This window comes from Sphaeroforma arctica (genome assembly GCF_001186125.1).
Source record: "Sphaeroforma arctica JP610 unplaced genomic scaffold supercont1.216, whole genome shotgun sequence".
Classification (NCBI taxonomy): Eukaryota; class Ichthyosporea; order Ichthyophonida; genus Sphaeroforma; species Sphaeroforma arctica.
The window spans coordinates 97,245-111,615 of NW_014040342.1; the positions used below are offsets into that span (position 1 = coordinate 97,245).

General features: G+C 43.6%; 3 protein-coding genes across 3 annotated transcripts in view; 1 reads left to right on the top strand and 2 right to left on the bottom strand.

Moving 5' to 3' along the window:
* SARC_04024 (hypothetical protein) overlaps positions 1 to 4,434 on the top strand; it is a gene marked incomplete at both ends in the record, with an annotated part of 30,613 nt that extends 26,179 nt beyond the window's left edge. The window contains 7 exons of the mRNA XM_014302175.1: positions 83 to 267; positions 885 to 1,059; positions 1,424 to 1,665; positions 1,857 to 2,102; positions 2,263 to 2,560; positions 3,504 to 3,573; positions 4,315 to 4,434. Of these exons, the coding sequence (XP_014157650.1) occupies positions 83 to 267; positions 885 to 1,059; positions 1,424 to 1,665; positions 1,857 to 2,102; positions 2,263 to 2,560; positions 3,504 to 3,573; positions 4,315 to 4,434 (1,336 nt within the window). The remainder of the gene's footprint in view (positions 1 to 82; positions 268 to 884; positions 1,060 to 1,423; positions 1,666 to 1,856; positions 2,103 to 2,262; positions 2,561 to 3,503; positions 3,574 to 4,314) is intronic.
* Positions 4,435 to 5,606: 1,172 nt separating this feature from the next.
* Positions 5,607 to 6,609, bottom strand: SARC_04025 (hypothetical protein; the record flags this gene model as incomplete). Its single annotated transcript, XM_014302176.1, has 2 exons — positions 5,607 to 5,790; positions 5,921 to 6,609. The coding sequence occupies 2 exons, from the start codon at positions 6,607 to 6,609 to the stop codon at positions 5,607 to 5,609; spliced, it is 873 nt and encodes a 290-aa protein (XP_014157651.1).
* A 2,270-nt stretch (positions 6,610 to 8,879) lies between these two features.
* Positions 8,880 to 13,770, bottom strand: SARC_04026 (hypothetical protein). Its single transcript, XM_014302177.1, has 10 exons — positions 13,437 to 13,770; positions 12,760 to 12,932; positions 12,068 to 12,214; positions 11,406 to 11,535; positions 11,011 to 11,266; positions 10,781 to 10,889; positions 10,662 to 10,693; positions 10,305 to 10,556; positions 10,087 to 10,193; positions 8,880 to 9,900 (listed from the first exon to the last, which is right to left on the bottom strand). The coding sequence occupies exons 1-10, from the start codon at positions 13,589 to 13,591 to the stop codon at positions 9,825 to 9,827; spliced, it is 1,437 nt and encodes a 478-aa protein (XP_014157652.1). The 5' UTR covers positions 13,592 to 13,770; the 3' UTR covers positions 8,880 to 9,824.
* Between the last annotated feature and the right edge of the window lie 601 nt (positions 13,771 to 14,371).

Consider the following 14,371-nt stretch of genomic DNA (forward strand, 5'->3'; position numbering starts at 1 on the left):
TGTTTGTGTGTGTGTAAGTGGGGGGGGGGGTGCGTGCGTGTTTGCCTCTTGACTCAAAAGGACTTTCTACATTTCCTCACAGAAATGGTCAGCTGGACATTCTGTACCATCTGATGTGGCTAAGGCAGGACGGACCCAAACCCACCGATGTGATGCGTAACATTCTCAACCCACAGTCGTACGCTGTGTCGCAGCTAGACCACACACTCGGCGCTTCCTCTCAACTGGCCTTCCAGCTGCACTGTGCGCTGGTTAGTTTAACCAACTGTAAGTCAACTCAGTGCAATGCAACGCCGAGTTTGAGTGTGCCTTGGGTAGCATATCCTGTTTGAGTTGACTCTGATTTTGGACGTGCGGCGTTTAGCTAATTACACAATTGCAGTACTTCCTGTTGTTGAATATGTACTGGTCAAGTTGGATGCAGCGTCTCTGTGTTTCATTATGAGTGGGCTGTGTTTTACAAGCACCGATCGTGAATCGGTTTGATTAATCGATGATGACGAATGTCATCGGTGTGTTGCTGTGTTCAACTGTCTCGATAAGCTCTGTACTCGCTGTACATCTTTTATACCGGCAGTTCAATCGTATTGTTGTAAAAAGCCGCCCGAGTCTTGTCTCACCAAAGGCTTAGACTTGTATTCATTGGGTTTTCGTAGTATCTCGTGGACCTTTCTACTTGCACTACCTTCACTGCGTAGCCTCTCTTCTTGCATCCGTGATACAACACAGCCACCAACGAAACATTAGGTTGTGATTATTCAGTGGTCGTTGCTCAGTATCACACCTTAAACTGGAAGTGGCATTCTTCAAGTTTTGTCACAGTTACTTTGAACACCTTACCTGCACTAACGTCATCTCTTACCCTCTCATTCCGATATGCACAGCCAACAATCAAACATTAGGATACGATCAATTAGTGGACGTTGCTCAGTATCACACCTTAATCCGCATTGTTGCTGGTGAACTCGAGATGATGGGCTTATGGCAGTGGGCAGTGTTTGTTCTGCTGCACATGCCTGGCTATGCTACGGACAACAGTGTGCATGATGACCTGGACCAGTATGTTTGCACGTATCTTGTGTCTCCACGTGGCGTTCTGTGGTACATAAACTCACATGTAAGTACCAACTTACAGTAACATTAGAAAAACATATGGACCGAGCCAAGCGTGATCTACTGCTCCTAGTATTATATTTTGCTCTGGTCAACTATAGATATTTTCATATATTTTTATATTTTTATACTTTTGTTTCAACACAATACAAAGTCTATAAACATATGAGTTGTTGTCATACACCTCCTACCCGACAAATTTAGGCGCCCAGCTCGTAGCATTGAAACAATGACTGAGCAATGTATAATAGCCTTGAATATTTTTCGGTGTCAAATTTATTATTTTCTATGGTACTGCATATTCATATAGTTCTGCTGAAACACGATCCAAAGTGTTTCAATCGCAGACGATCTTGACTAGCGTCTCTTCCAACAACCTCTGCCCCTCAACTCACAGCACTACTAGAAAACAAATGGACCGAGCAGTGCATGATCTATTGCACCGTAACATCGGAGACGGCGTCCAATCAGATCTCGTACAACCGGTAATGGAGAACATCCCGCAAGTGTGGGTGGACGAGGCATGGGCATTACAGGCGCACTACAATCAAGGTACGTCGTGAAGCGTCCGAGATGCAACATGCGGGTGTGATACGTTCACTCTAGGCCAGGCGTGCTGATTACTTGCACTCTCTCCAACACTCACATATCGACTTTTGAATTGTGGACTACAATGAAATCTGTCCACACCTATAGCCATCTACTAGTATCTAACCTCTGGCTATTCCCGTGCATACACCCAGACGTATACCAAGAAGCGCGCTACTATATCAAGATGGGGCCCTCGTGCGAGTTCCTGTCCAATCGTCCGGGCAACGCCACATATGACAGCATCGCTGTACGGATACAACAGCCATGGCTCAGTAATCCATTGTCACGATGTCTCGAGCTCATAAGCCTAGACTGCATCCCCGCAGCCGTGATAGAGCTGGATATGCAGTTGCAGGATGTCCTCACGAGGCTGCACGAGTGGGTGGAGCAGGAGAAGGGTATGTGTGGTAATAAGCTCACATTGGGCTATTGTCCACAGTCATTTTCACGCCCACACATGTCGTCACCGTTAACCACGGCCACTTTCCCTGACAGTCGCCCGCTCTAATGTCTACGGTCACTTGCTCGCTCACACATATGCCTTCCTATTCTCTACAGCCACTTCCCCGAACGCTACCTCTGTGGTACACGAGTGGCACCGAGTGGGTAGCGTATATCACTGGTACTTATGCGTAGTCAACCACCTAACCCACGACTGGGGCACCAAAGTCATCGCCAAAGCCCGAGAGTCTGGCAGCACCCAAGAGATGGCTGACTTGCAACGACAGTTGGCCACACGGCTGAAGCAGATTGCGGAACTTAACCTGAACCACCACACCAGGCACTACAGACACAATAACCACATGAACAATTGCAACAATGCGAGCGCTGACGATAGCCGGGCCATCAGGCAAGGGTGAGTGTTACATGGTTTGTGCGTATGTAAAGTAGAATATAGTTTTGTATAGCTATACGTTACTCAGGCACGGGCGAGTGTCACATGATAAGTTCATCTGTACATGAGAATACTTAATGTTTTATAACAGATTCTCATTCGGTAAAGCGTGTGGTACTCACGAACGAGAAAGTACACCATTTCGTAACTTTAGCATCGCCTCATAACAGGCTAAGCTCAAAACCGTAAACATCCAGTTTCACGTTATGTTGCGTCGTGTTGCGGGATATGCTAGGCCGCATGAAAACTCCTTGTTGCGGAGTTTATTATATTTGTCGGCATCGTACATGTCGGCGCATATGCCTCGTCTTGTCAGACCGAGCTTTATGCCTCTTTTTCTCACGCCATGACATATTACACAAACCCCACACTATAGCGTTGCTTAGCATCATCCACCCCGTACCACTTACTGCATGACGAATCTACCGTCTTTGTTTATTTGTCGAAGTGAGCTAGGTTGCGATACTCCCTCTACTTGCGGTGAGCTATACTCGCCTTTTCACTTCTGTACATATAGTATCACATAATATCGCCTCCTAGTCTGCTCCTAGGTATCAGATAAGCATCGTACTGAACCGTGGTCCTCACGCTTATTGTCTCGTATATACTACTTCATGCACCACATGTTTATTAGTCCCATTCACGTTCTCATGAGACACCTCCGACACCCATTTTACTATCAGCTACTATAATATTTACCGCTGATTTGACGATTCCATGAGACATCTCGCAGATTCATTATTTTATCAGATACTACAGTATACTTCCATTTTTCGTTTGTTTCCTTCTACTTCCTCATGAGACATATCTCAACCCCATTGTGCCCATATAGCAGCGCTTTCACATGTATTCAATTTGCATTCACGTTCTCATAAACTATCTTTCAACCCCATTCTGTTATCAGCGAGGCGTTACGGATTATGCTCACCCGCGCGGCTGACAGATATGAGGATCTCGCAGCTGAACTGCAAAGTGTATGTTGGTTGCTATGTTGGTTACTATGTTGTTGCTGGATCTTCGGAATATCTTCACATCGTAAATTAATACAAAGCGTCCCATTTGTACGCAGGCACAAGTGACTTGTCATTTCAGTGTTTATAACTGCTATTGCGCTCTGGAAGTTTCAATCTATGTATACACAGCAGAACGTTACAAAGGCATTATACATGCAGTGCTTGAGTCTCGTAGTCTTTTAGTGTGTGATGCGGAGGCATTTGTACTGTCGATCTTGCGTAAGCTGGATATGACTTGGTCTTGGGGGTTAGCCCGGCACTGCTCTCGATCTTGCACAAATTACCTTTTTTTTGTTGGTACAGCGTTCATTTCTTGGCACGCAAAGATTCGATTTGTAAATAAGTGATCAACGTTTTCCTTCGTACCTACTTCTAAATCACTAGCGCAGGGTGAACCATCTGATAAATGTCGTACTCCAATGTTACTAGCACATCTGCGTGTTGAGAAAGATAGATATATATATATATATATATATATATATCGCCTTTGGATTAATGACACACAGAATCGCCTCACTCTTTCAACAGCTTTGGAATACTCACCTTATCGCCTCTCTGCCAACAGCTTTGGAGGCAGATAGTTTCAAATATTTTTGATCAGAATACGTATTAAACCTAAACTGGTATATTTATAGTTATCTGTCTGACAATGATCATCTACGTTATCATCTTATTTACACTCGATTTTTCACTTTATCACAGGGCCCGCCACTCGAAGCAATAGTCCCTGCGGATGTATTGATACCTCTTGTCTCGGCTAATCGTGGAACGCGAATGGTGAATAGACTTATATCCCAGTACTTAGATGACTACGAGTGCTGACGTACGATCAGTGGCACCAGCAGATCATAAGACTACATCAGGAAGCAGGAGTCTACTTCAGTGATCCTCGACGTATTATCGTTTCATTCTAGGCAATCTGTAGTTAATAAAAGATCGAAACTACTTGTTAGAATACAAACACTTGACTAAGAAAAATAGCTACCTACGATGTATGCAGAACACTGCTACAAATGATTACAATATTGTAGTTATGTCGATGATACAATTAGCCGCTAGAATAGCTATAGTAAACATGTCGCAAAATCCCGATCTTGTATAGAAAAATAGCTACCTACGATGTATGCAGAACACTGCTACAAATGATTACAATATTGTAGTTATGTCGATGATACAATTAGCCGCTAGAATAGCTATAGTAAACATGTCGCAAAATCCCGATCTTGTATGTCTCGGCACCTGAGGGCCTAGGCGTAGTTGATACGTAATACACTCGTTTTATTTTGCCCTGCGGACTCAGAAATCTGACTTATGCGCGATTGCATCTAGCGACATTTACTATATCGCTCCGTGTAAATACGCTGAAACGGGCTGTCACGCAATTTCGGCAAAATATTACCATGCCACTTGCGTAGGTTCACGACCCTTTCCCTTAAATTCTCAAGTGCCTACATATCACCATTTTCCCTTTGTAATACCGATTTCCATCTAAATCTTTCTTGTTCTACGTATACGAGTATTCACACATGCATCCATACCACACTCGGTTCGTTGGGAATATATTCGCCACGGACCAAAATTTGTCCTCATGTCCTGCATCAGCGTACGTCTCTGCATCACAAGCGTTCGAATATTGTCACATGGTGGTCTACCGACGCTTCGCACCCCTCACATCTAAACAAGAGCATATATATTGTAACAAATAAACCATGTGGTATGTTTAGCGATCACTTCAAATGTCCGTAGCCGTACGCATATCATTCAGACATTTCAATCGACAGGGAAAACATACCGCTCGCATATTGGTCTGAAGTAGTATTTAGAAACCCTGACGCTAGCATATCTTAAAAATGTCGAGCATTGTTCAGGCAACAATCGAACTTTAAAAGTAGGGAGTGCTCAACGAAGTTCCTGTGGTATGTACTTTATTCTATGCTGTTTGTCACAAAGTTCAGAGATATGCAATTAGATTAAATACGGGGCGCACGATGATATCACGAGAACGCGGCTTGTTCTTCCTGTATTACACTATCCAAGACGGCCAATACTTTTGCGTATTGGTCCCCGGCCAAAATCTTAAGTTGAGTGTTTGTGTTCTCAATGTAATCTTCGTGTACAGGCATGGGCTTTTCGTCCTCGGGTCTCGTTTCAGAACTCCGACGGCCGTATGCTCGAAAACTGTAAGTTTTATGCACAAATACTCCGTCAAACGACACGCGACGCGGACTGCCTTTTTCACGTTCTGATTGTGAGTTCTGTATTTCCTTAGTACTGTTCGCGTGTACGAACAGTAGAATCAGATAAACACCTTTTGGTTACCTTTCTGGGGTGTTGTCTATTATGAAGCTGTGTTATCGTTAAACCCACCGACTGCGTTCTGTGTGTGGGTAAACTTGAGCACGGCAACTCCGATACCGCGCAACAATTATTTTTTGCCTTTGAACCAATTTGAGCAGAAATAGCAAAGTCTCTCTGGTCAGAAGCTCGCACAGGAGCAGTCTTCACGTTCTCGGTGGACTTCCGCGACAAGGGAGAGGGCTCGTGCCAGTCAAAGGATCCTGCACGACCAAATGAGAGTGGTGACGGCTTATCCTCGCAAATAGTGGACGCGAGTGAATGCACTGATTTAGTTACGTGGGTAAGCGGGGATCTTCCAGTACCGGGTGGGTAATGAATGATGAGTGGCGAGTCCAGCGAAGGCGCTGACTGAGCAGCACATGGAGCCGAAGCAGGTTTTATGCTGAATCCCTCCGGGAAGAGAGCCGAGTTATTACGGCAGTTATGTCCAATAGCTCCGGCACAGTCGTTTGCCATCATTATCTGTCGGTGATGATATTTGTCCTCCCACCTACCAACGAGTTTCGATGTCAGTAGTAAGTTAAAATCATTTGGGTGGGCGACCATTGAAAAATCGAGACTCCCCATCCAAATCAGCCCGTTGTCAGAGTCGCCTAACTGTCCACTTTCTTGAGAAGCCGTTGTTGTCAGATCGATCATTTTGCTGCAACTTCCAATAGTCCGCTGATTCTGCGTCAAATTATGATTCCTACTGCTATACTCATCACTGGTCCGACATATTTTCCTTAGTGTTTTAAGTATAGCCATGATCAGTTCGTTTAAATTGAATATTGATGTAGCTTCGAGAATTGATGTACTTATATAGCTTTATAAAATAGTCGAATACTGTCCAGCTTGCTGTGTAATTCAAAATCAATAGATGGGGTTTTGCCGACATGCCTCGTGATGCGTAGGCAAAGGCGCAAAATGTTAAACCTAGAGAACTTCAAAAGACAACAAATCTCGCGTATTTTTATATAAAAAATACACTCTCGACTCTCGAGCTTGTTCGTTGTTTCCCTTGCAAATAATGAAAGAGAGCTAAACCAGCCAGAGCCGAGAGGCCAATCAAATCTGCAGCTGCACTTGCGGAATCTGGAGCGCTCAGCGCTGAACGCTCAACGTAGGTTCCTGGCAGAATCCTGGAGCCCTGGAATGACCGAATGAGGAATCACTGAATCAGTATTATCAGTCATCAGTAAATATATCACTTGCAGTATTCACTAATCAGTAATCACAGAATCACTTAATCAGGAATTCCGAATCCGGAATCCAGAGTCGAATCCTAAACAGTAAACTAGAGAAAACTCTGTGAAACATATTTAAAAAACTTAAAAGTCTCTTATCTCGGTTACTCCTCTCGGACTCGGCCTCTCGGGACTCGGGCCCTCTAACCCCTAAACCCTAATCGACGGCTTGACGGGTGACCAGTCATGACTCATGACTCATGAGTTTCAAGTTTGAAGGCCCTGGCGGCTGGCCCCTGGGAGGCTGGGACCCGGAGGGCTGAGACTCTGAGACCTGAGACCTGAGACCTCTAAATACACACATATTTACATTTTTTCGCCATTCTCTACATCCATCTCTATATATTGTTTTCAAAAGTAAATATGTAATAATAGACTATGACTATCTAATCTGTTATACTTATCAATGTATGTACTAAAATCTATATACATATGTAGTCGTAGATTGTTGTAGAGTGTATTAAGAGGAGTGTCTAGAGAGAGAGTAAATACAGAATATAAATAAATAAAACTATGCCACAAATACACAACTAAACCCTAAAACTCTAATGTTCCCTGTCACCCACTGACACCCTCGACCACAGCCCACAGGTCATGGACCACAGACCACAGTTCAGTGGTTGCACTTGTTGTGTGTGGGGCCGTGGCCGCTTCCCAGTCCCCACTTCTGAAGTTCTTGAGACTGAGAGATTTTTTCTCGGACTACTCAGTTCTGACTTCACACTTTTCAGTTTTCACTTCTCACTTTTCACTTTTGACTTCAGAGTTCCGAGTTTCAGTTCTAAACTCTCAGTTCTCAGTACAGTTCAGGCTGGAAGACTTCCCGCTTCCCACTTGCCACTTGCCACTGCAGACTCTGGCAGACTCCATCGCTCAGGGACTGTCTTACCGGGTTCAGAATTTATCTGGCAATCTGGCAATCGGTGTGTGAATGTTTTGTGCGATTCTTCAGTCTGTGTCTGTGACCTGTGAGGCTGTGAGTGACCTAAGACTTCAGACCCCAGAGGCTAAAACCTGTGCAGGCTGTGACCTGACCTCGACCTGTGACCTGTGCAGGCTGTGACCAGACCTCAGACCTGTAATTTGTCAGGCTGTGACCTGTAGGCTGTGCGGCTGTGAGGCTGTGGGGCTGTGCGTGCGCTGCGCCCTGGGATTGTGACATGACTGTGTGCACTGTGCAGTTTGTGACCAATCGGGATTCAGTAAGTATTTGCAATTTATTCCTAGAAAGCGACCTTTCACCTTTGGCCCTTGGGTGCCGGACTGCCGAGTGTCGCCTACCGAGTGCCGCCTGCCAGGCGGCCAGTCGTCAGTCGTGGCCTGCCTGATGCCTCGGGAGTCGGCTGGGAATCTCGGATCTGTTTACTACCTACTCAACACCGAGTCACAATGCAAATTGTCAATGAAGTTCAAAAATTGGCCGCCGGCACTCCCCGGCAGGCAATACATTTGTACATAGTTAGGTTACACACATTGATTTACTCTGGATGTGCAATAGAGTAAGCTTACTCTGATACATGCGACAAATAAAAGTATAAAGTTTTGAGCCTGTATAATGTTTTGTGAAACAACAGATAAAAATAGTAGCGGGTAGCCCCCACCGCATCGCCAATAACCACACTGGTCTGTTCCATAATAGTATTTACTATCATTGATATCCGGCATGCTATGTCTTTCTGAGCTCCGCAAACAAACGACAAATGGATGCCTTTTTTCTTACGGCGACATGTCGTTGTTGTATACATAAGTGCCAGGCCAGCAGAAACTCCTGTGTCCCTGACTATTTGCTTTTAAAAGGCCTCGCTCAATGTCAAGTGCGATACTGCCTTTTAGTGTGTGATCCGATCATTCCCTTTTTTAGTCAACGACGACACTGACAACCCCACCGCATCACCACACAGATCTGTTGATAGTAATATGACTATCACTGCCATCCGACATGCTACGCCTTTTGCGAGCTTTCCGCAAACAGACGACAAATAAATGCTTTATTTTATGGCGACATGTCACATACCAGGCCAGCCAAAACTATGGTGTCCCTGACCATTTATTTCAAGTCTCGTTTAATTTCAAGTGCATGCTGCCTCTTTATATTATTTTTTGAAATCTTCGAATTGAGTGTGATCCGATCATTCCCTTCTTAGTATACGACAGCACTGACAACACGACACTCATTGTATCTCTACAGCCAGGTGTACAGGTCTAGACTATGGATATACATGTGACGATTCAATCTACTGTTTTCCGAGCGTGACTTTTTTGCATGTCATGGACAAGGATAAGATGATCCGCATTGAGATACCTCGTCAATAATACTATAAAATGCATTAATTAACATTGTAGTATGTAATGTCAAGCTTCGATTGAACGAGTCTTCAAAATAGAACTCAGTCATAGAAAGAAACTCTTAAGTATCGCGATTGCATTCTCTCACAACAGAAATAGTGTCAGAATAGCCGATATCAGTGAATGAGATTAGCGTTTTTATGGTTCCTACAACAATCTACTATTGTTCTGTACCCTTCTCAAGAGTCTACACAAGAACTCATCCCATACATCAGGCATATAATTCCTTGCAATATTAAATCTTGACGCATGAACGCCCTTAAACCATATCCATATTTAGGCTTAAAAACTCTTTTCCTCGATGAAGGTATTGAACAAAGCCAGAGCCGCTTCCGGTTGGTCCAGCGGAACCATATGTCTGTAAAAATAGAATACAGTGTGTGGCGTAAGAAACGTATCTTCAGTTATCTGAATTTAAACTATATCAGCGCCACTTCGCAACAATAAGATCACACCACATGAAGAAGATCTTTGGAACGAGGCAGCCCGCTCTAAACCGAGAAGCGATTCGTAGATATTGATCTTAAGGGTTTGCGCAACTTACCCAGAATCATGCACGGTTAGGAAAGTGAAGATGTCGAAGTTTTTCACGATGCCAGCCTCCTTCCCGGCAACAATGAAAGGGCGATCGACAGCGGCGTTCATACCAGCCTGTAGACGAATGGAGACATTGTAAAATTAGTCCATCTCGCACTATCAGCATTAGTTTTTCAGTTAATATGAAGGCGTCATGTGAAACATAAAGCATACAACCTGACCCACCTTTCCGTGCCATGAGAGAGCGTCCACCCACGCCCTGTTACCCATCCAATTGCAGATATAATCGGCCTCTCCTGCATACACAAGCACTCGAATGCCTTCTTCCAACAGTAGGGTAACATTAGAAGCATAACTCGCCATCCTGTCAAACATGAACAGCTTCTCGAACTTGGGGGAGCATGGCTCCCAATCGAGTTCAGTCTCGACACCCAAACATTCACGAATATAGTCGTTATTCAGGTACTCGTTCACGGCCTGTAGACGAGGTAAATTACAAATTGAGTACAGAGTTCGTTAAGTTTGTTACTAAGTTGGCTAGAAGTTAAATGCAAATGACGACAATTGAACCGAAATACTTACCGAAAAATCGTAGCAGAGTGGCTTGATAGTACCTGATAATGTGAGGAATACAAATATTTTAATGAGCCTTCATGCGGAATAAATAATGCTGAATTGACGACAACTCAAGATCTACTTACATTTTTCTCGCACATCGTACTGATTGTAGTTTGCTTCATGGATAGGGCCCATTGATCCCCCTGCGCACACTCCTAGAGTCTTCTCGCAGTCAGCGGGGTTGCTACCTCTCTGAACATGGATGCGCCGAGTATAGTAAAAGTATGTTGTTATTAGTAGCTGTATACGTGATATGAAAGGTCAATGCACAAAGGAGAGCTACATGGCAGAAGGTACTACGCAACATCCTCACCTTGCAGACCCCGGTACTTATTTGCTTCAGGCATTCTTCAGAAGTTTTCTTCATATTCTCGTATGTGGTTTCATTGACAAGCCTGTTGTACGAGTTGTATTTGGCGTACTCTGCGTACTGTGGCTCCTGCATCTCAGGGTCCACCATACCGTTTCCGATTCCAATACCCTTGAGGTTGATATCGGGATCAGACTTTATTTCGATGTTGTTCTTCTGAATCAATGACGATACAGCCGGCACGTAGTGACCACCATAGCTGTGTATCCGAGGCCGTATGGTGGCGTTACCAAGAAAAAAAAAGACAGTAAGTAGAGCGAGTAGAATACATGAGAAGAAGACTGAAGACAACAGTTCAATGGTCGTGCCTCAACTAAGTGGAAACATTGTCAACTTACGATTCTCCAAAGACGTAGAAGTCGTTATCGCGCAGATTGGGGTTGGCGTTAAAAAATGCTTGCAAGAATGAATACATTTCAGGTGCTACGTCCCATTCACCAGTGTCGTTCACAGGGCCCGTGCTGAAGCCTGAAGGTATCGGATCGAAGCAAAAATAAAAATAAAAATAAAACCCCCATCGGATTCACGGTGACATCATTGGCGATACACCCAAACGAAAATTCATGACGAAGATGCATGGTAAATCTTGGCATGTCTAGGCCGTCACTGAGAACAGTTTTGACTTCAGAACACCAACGAAGGTCTACGTATTAAACAAGACGTATAAAACATGTGAGAATTTGTTCAACGACCAACCGCATACATCTCATAACAGAAACGTTGTGCCAGTATACATGTACACGAAAAATTAAAAACAGGTGGGTGGCTCCAGCATAACCGCATTGTTGGTGTAATACGAATAATCGGACACATTCAGCACAAAGTATCTTGCATCTACACTTGTTTTGGGATTTTTCAAGATATCGGAAGGTGTCTATGTGATAGCCCCAACCTCCATTTGGCTCGATTGGAAACCATCTGGATGAAATCCATAGAAGTTGCAAATTTACGAAAAATGCAAATTAAACAACTAACTTTCACTGTCTGTGCAACAACATACCAACTCCTGCAGGTTGATCGATATAGATCATATTTGCTCTCATGTTCCATGAGTAGGGATTAGGGCGTGTTGTTTTCCTGTCGTCGTTGATCTGACAGGGTCCGTTCTCCATGAACAAGGCGATCTGGGAACTGCAACCGGGACCGCCTACAAAATTGAGGATAATGATGAAAACAAAAATAAGCCAATGGCGTACGCGCCGGTGTTTATAGATAAACCATTAAAGGCAGCTTGATGAAATACGCAACGAAGGTACCACAGTCGATGATTGTGAGAGGTTCAACTGACGAAGTGACATGTTCGATGAAATAGAGCCCAAATTGAGTTGAATAACAGCAGAGGTGCGCTAATACACGATCTACGTCAGCAGCAACCACATAAACACATCTTGTGCAATCTTAACAATGAGTATTTTCTGCAGTGTGCTGGATTTAATTAAGCTGGCAGCACATCTATTAATTTAATGACTCGAAAATAATTGGTGGCGGAATCCATTCTGTCAGCTCGAGCATACCTCGACTGTTCCGTTTAGTATGAAAAGGTATATACATACATATCTAGAGTCTACCGAGCATTAAGCACAATATTTTGGGTAAGTAACGAAACAGAGATCACGTTGCTATAGCAAGAATTGACAATTACGTAACGATAATACTTCCGCAAACGTATAACGCGACCTTACACGAACCTACCGGTCATCCAAAGCACCACGGGATCATTCTCAGGATCGTTTCTGCTCTCGAAAGCCCAGTACCAGTACTTCTTGTTCTTAGTGGCAGGGTAGTAGCCCGAAACGGAGTTCACATTGTCACACATGCCCTCAGGAACAACATTGTCCTTATTCGCAGGGTTGGGGTGCTTCAGACTGTTGCGAAAGAAAAGTAACGAAAAAGCTGTCAGTCGAGTATAATACTGCAGCAGTGAAAACAACTACGTCCAATACAATTACGGCGACTGTGTCCGTGTCAATAACTGTGAGAAAATCCGGTAGAGATTTTGTGCACGAGCTAGAAAACCAGCATGACACCCCTAAACCGAATGAGCTTTGGTCGCTCGTATACGGAGCATTTTCTGATATCACTCTTCTTATATACACCAAAGCTATTCACTATTTGCGGTTGATTTGCAGATGGAAATAGAAAGTCATTGTTGTATTTCAGAGATATACACCCTAGTAACCATGCAGCTTGCAGTAAAAAATGTTTCAAATATGCAAAAATTCTAGTAAATCGCCGGGGGTTATATATTGACCCTTATAAAAAAATGCAAACCTCGTTAAGCCACAATTAGAATTATGGGCAAACGACCATCTGTATTCAGAATAGTATATTCATTTATATATGCAGAGCGAACAAACAGAACAACATACCCAAAGACTGTAGACTTCTCTTCATTCCATGACATATAGTTCATCACGGCCTCAAATGAGTTGCCGAGAAATCCGTGCCATAGCCCTTCGGTTGTGTGCATACCCTCGACTGACGAGCCAATCAAGGCCGTCATTGCTACCACAGATAACTTCATACTGCTTGCAATACTATATGATAAAGTACAACAATCTATGTATGTAGTACTGAATGTGCTTTGGACTTTGTGCGTGAAGTCGATTTATCTTTTTACAAAAGTGAACGGTCACGGACCAGAGATGGGGCTGGAACCAGCTGGCCACCCACGCCGTCACGCGAAAGCTGAGTCTGAGTTTGAGACTCTGAGACGGTTTTAAAAAAAACCCCCTTTTTAAAAAAAGAACAGTGCTCATCGCTCGCGACGTTGTGTAATTCACGTGCGAAGATCGGGTCCGATTATGCGAGTATCATTTTGCCGGTTTTGCCGTGGTGAGTCATTGATGAGTCATAAATGAGTTGTTGATGAATTATTTATAGCTCATTATGCTATCAAATAAACTAAAATGTATTTTTTATTTGTTGGGGATATTTTTTAAATAACAAAACAAAAACAACGAAGTATTTTACAACGCAGATGCCAGTCATGCCACTGTGCCAGATATAATAGCCACATTACGATTGTTCTCTACTACTACTACTAGAGCGTATGTAGTAGTAGACGAAAAAATTTAATAGTTTGTTGTTGACTGTTGGCGTAGCAGAGCGAGTCATTTATTAAATACAGTTTATACTACGTACTACATTAGTACATAGAGACATATTTTTAAAAATTGACATAACACAAGAGATGAAGGTAATCAAGTCATGAAGAGCTGGATGAAGAGAAAAAATAAGTATGTAAATAGACCCTCTCTCTCTGTCTGTCTGTCTCTCTCGCTCTCTTTCGCGCTGTGCACAG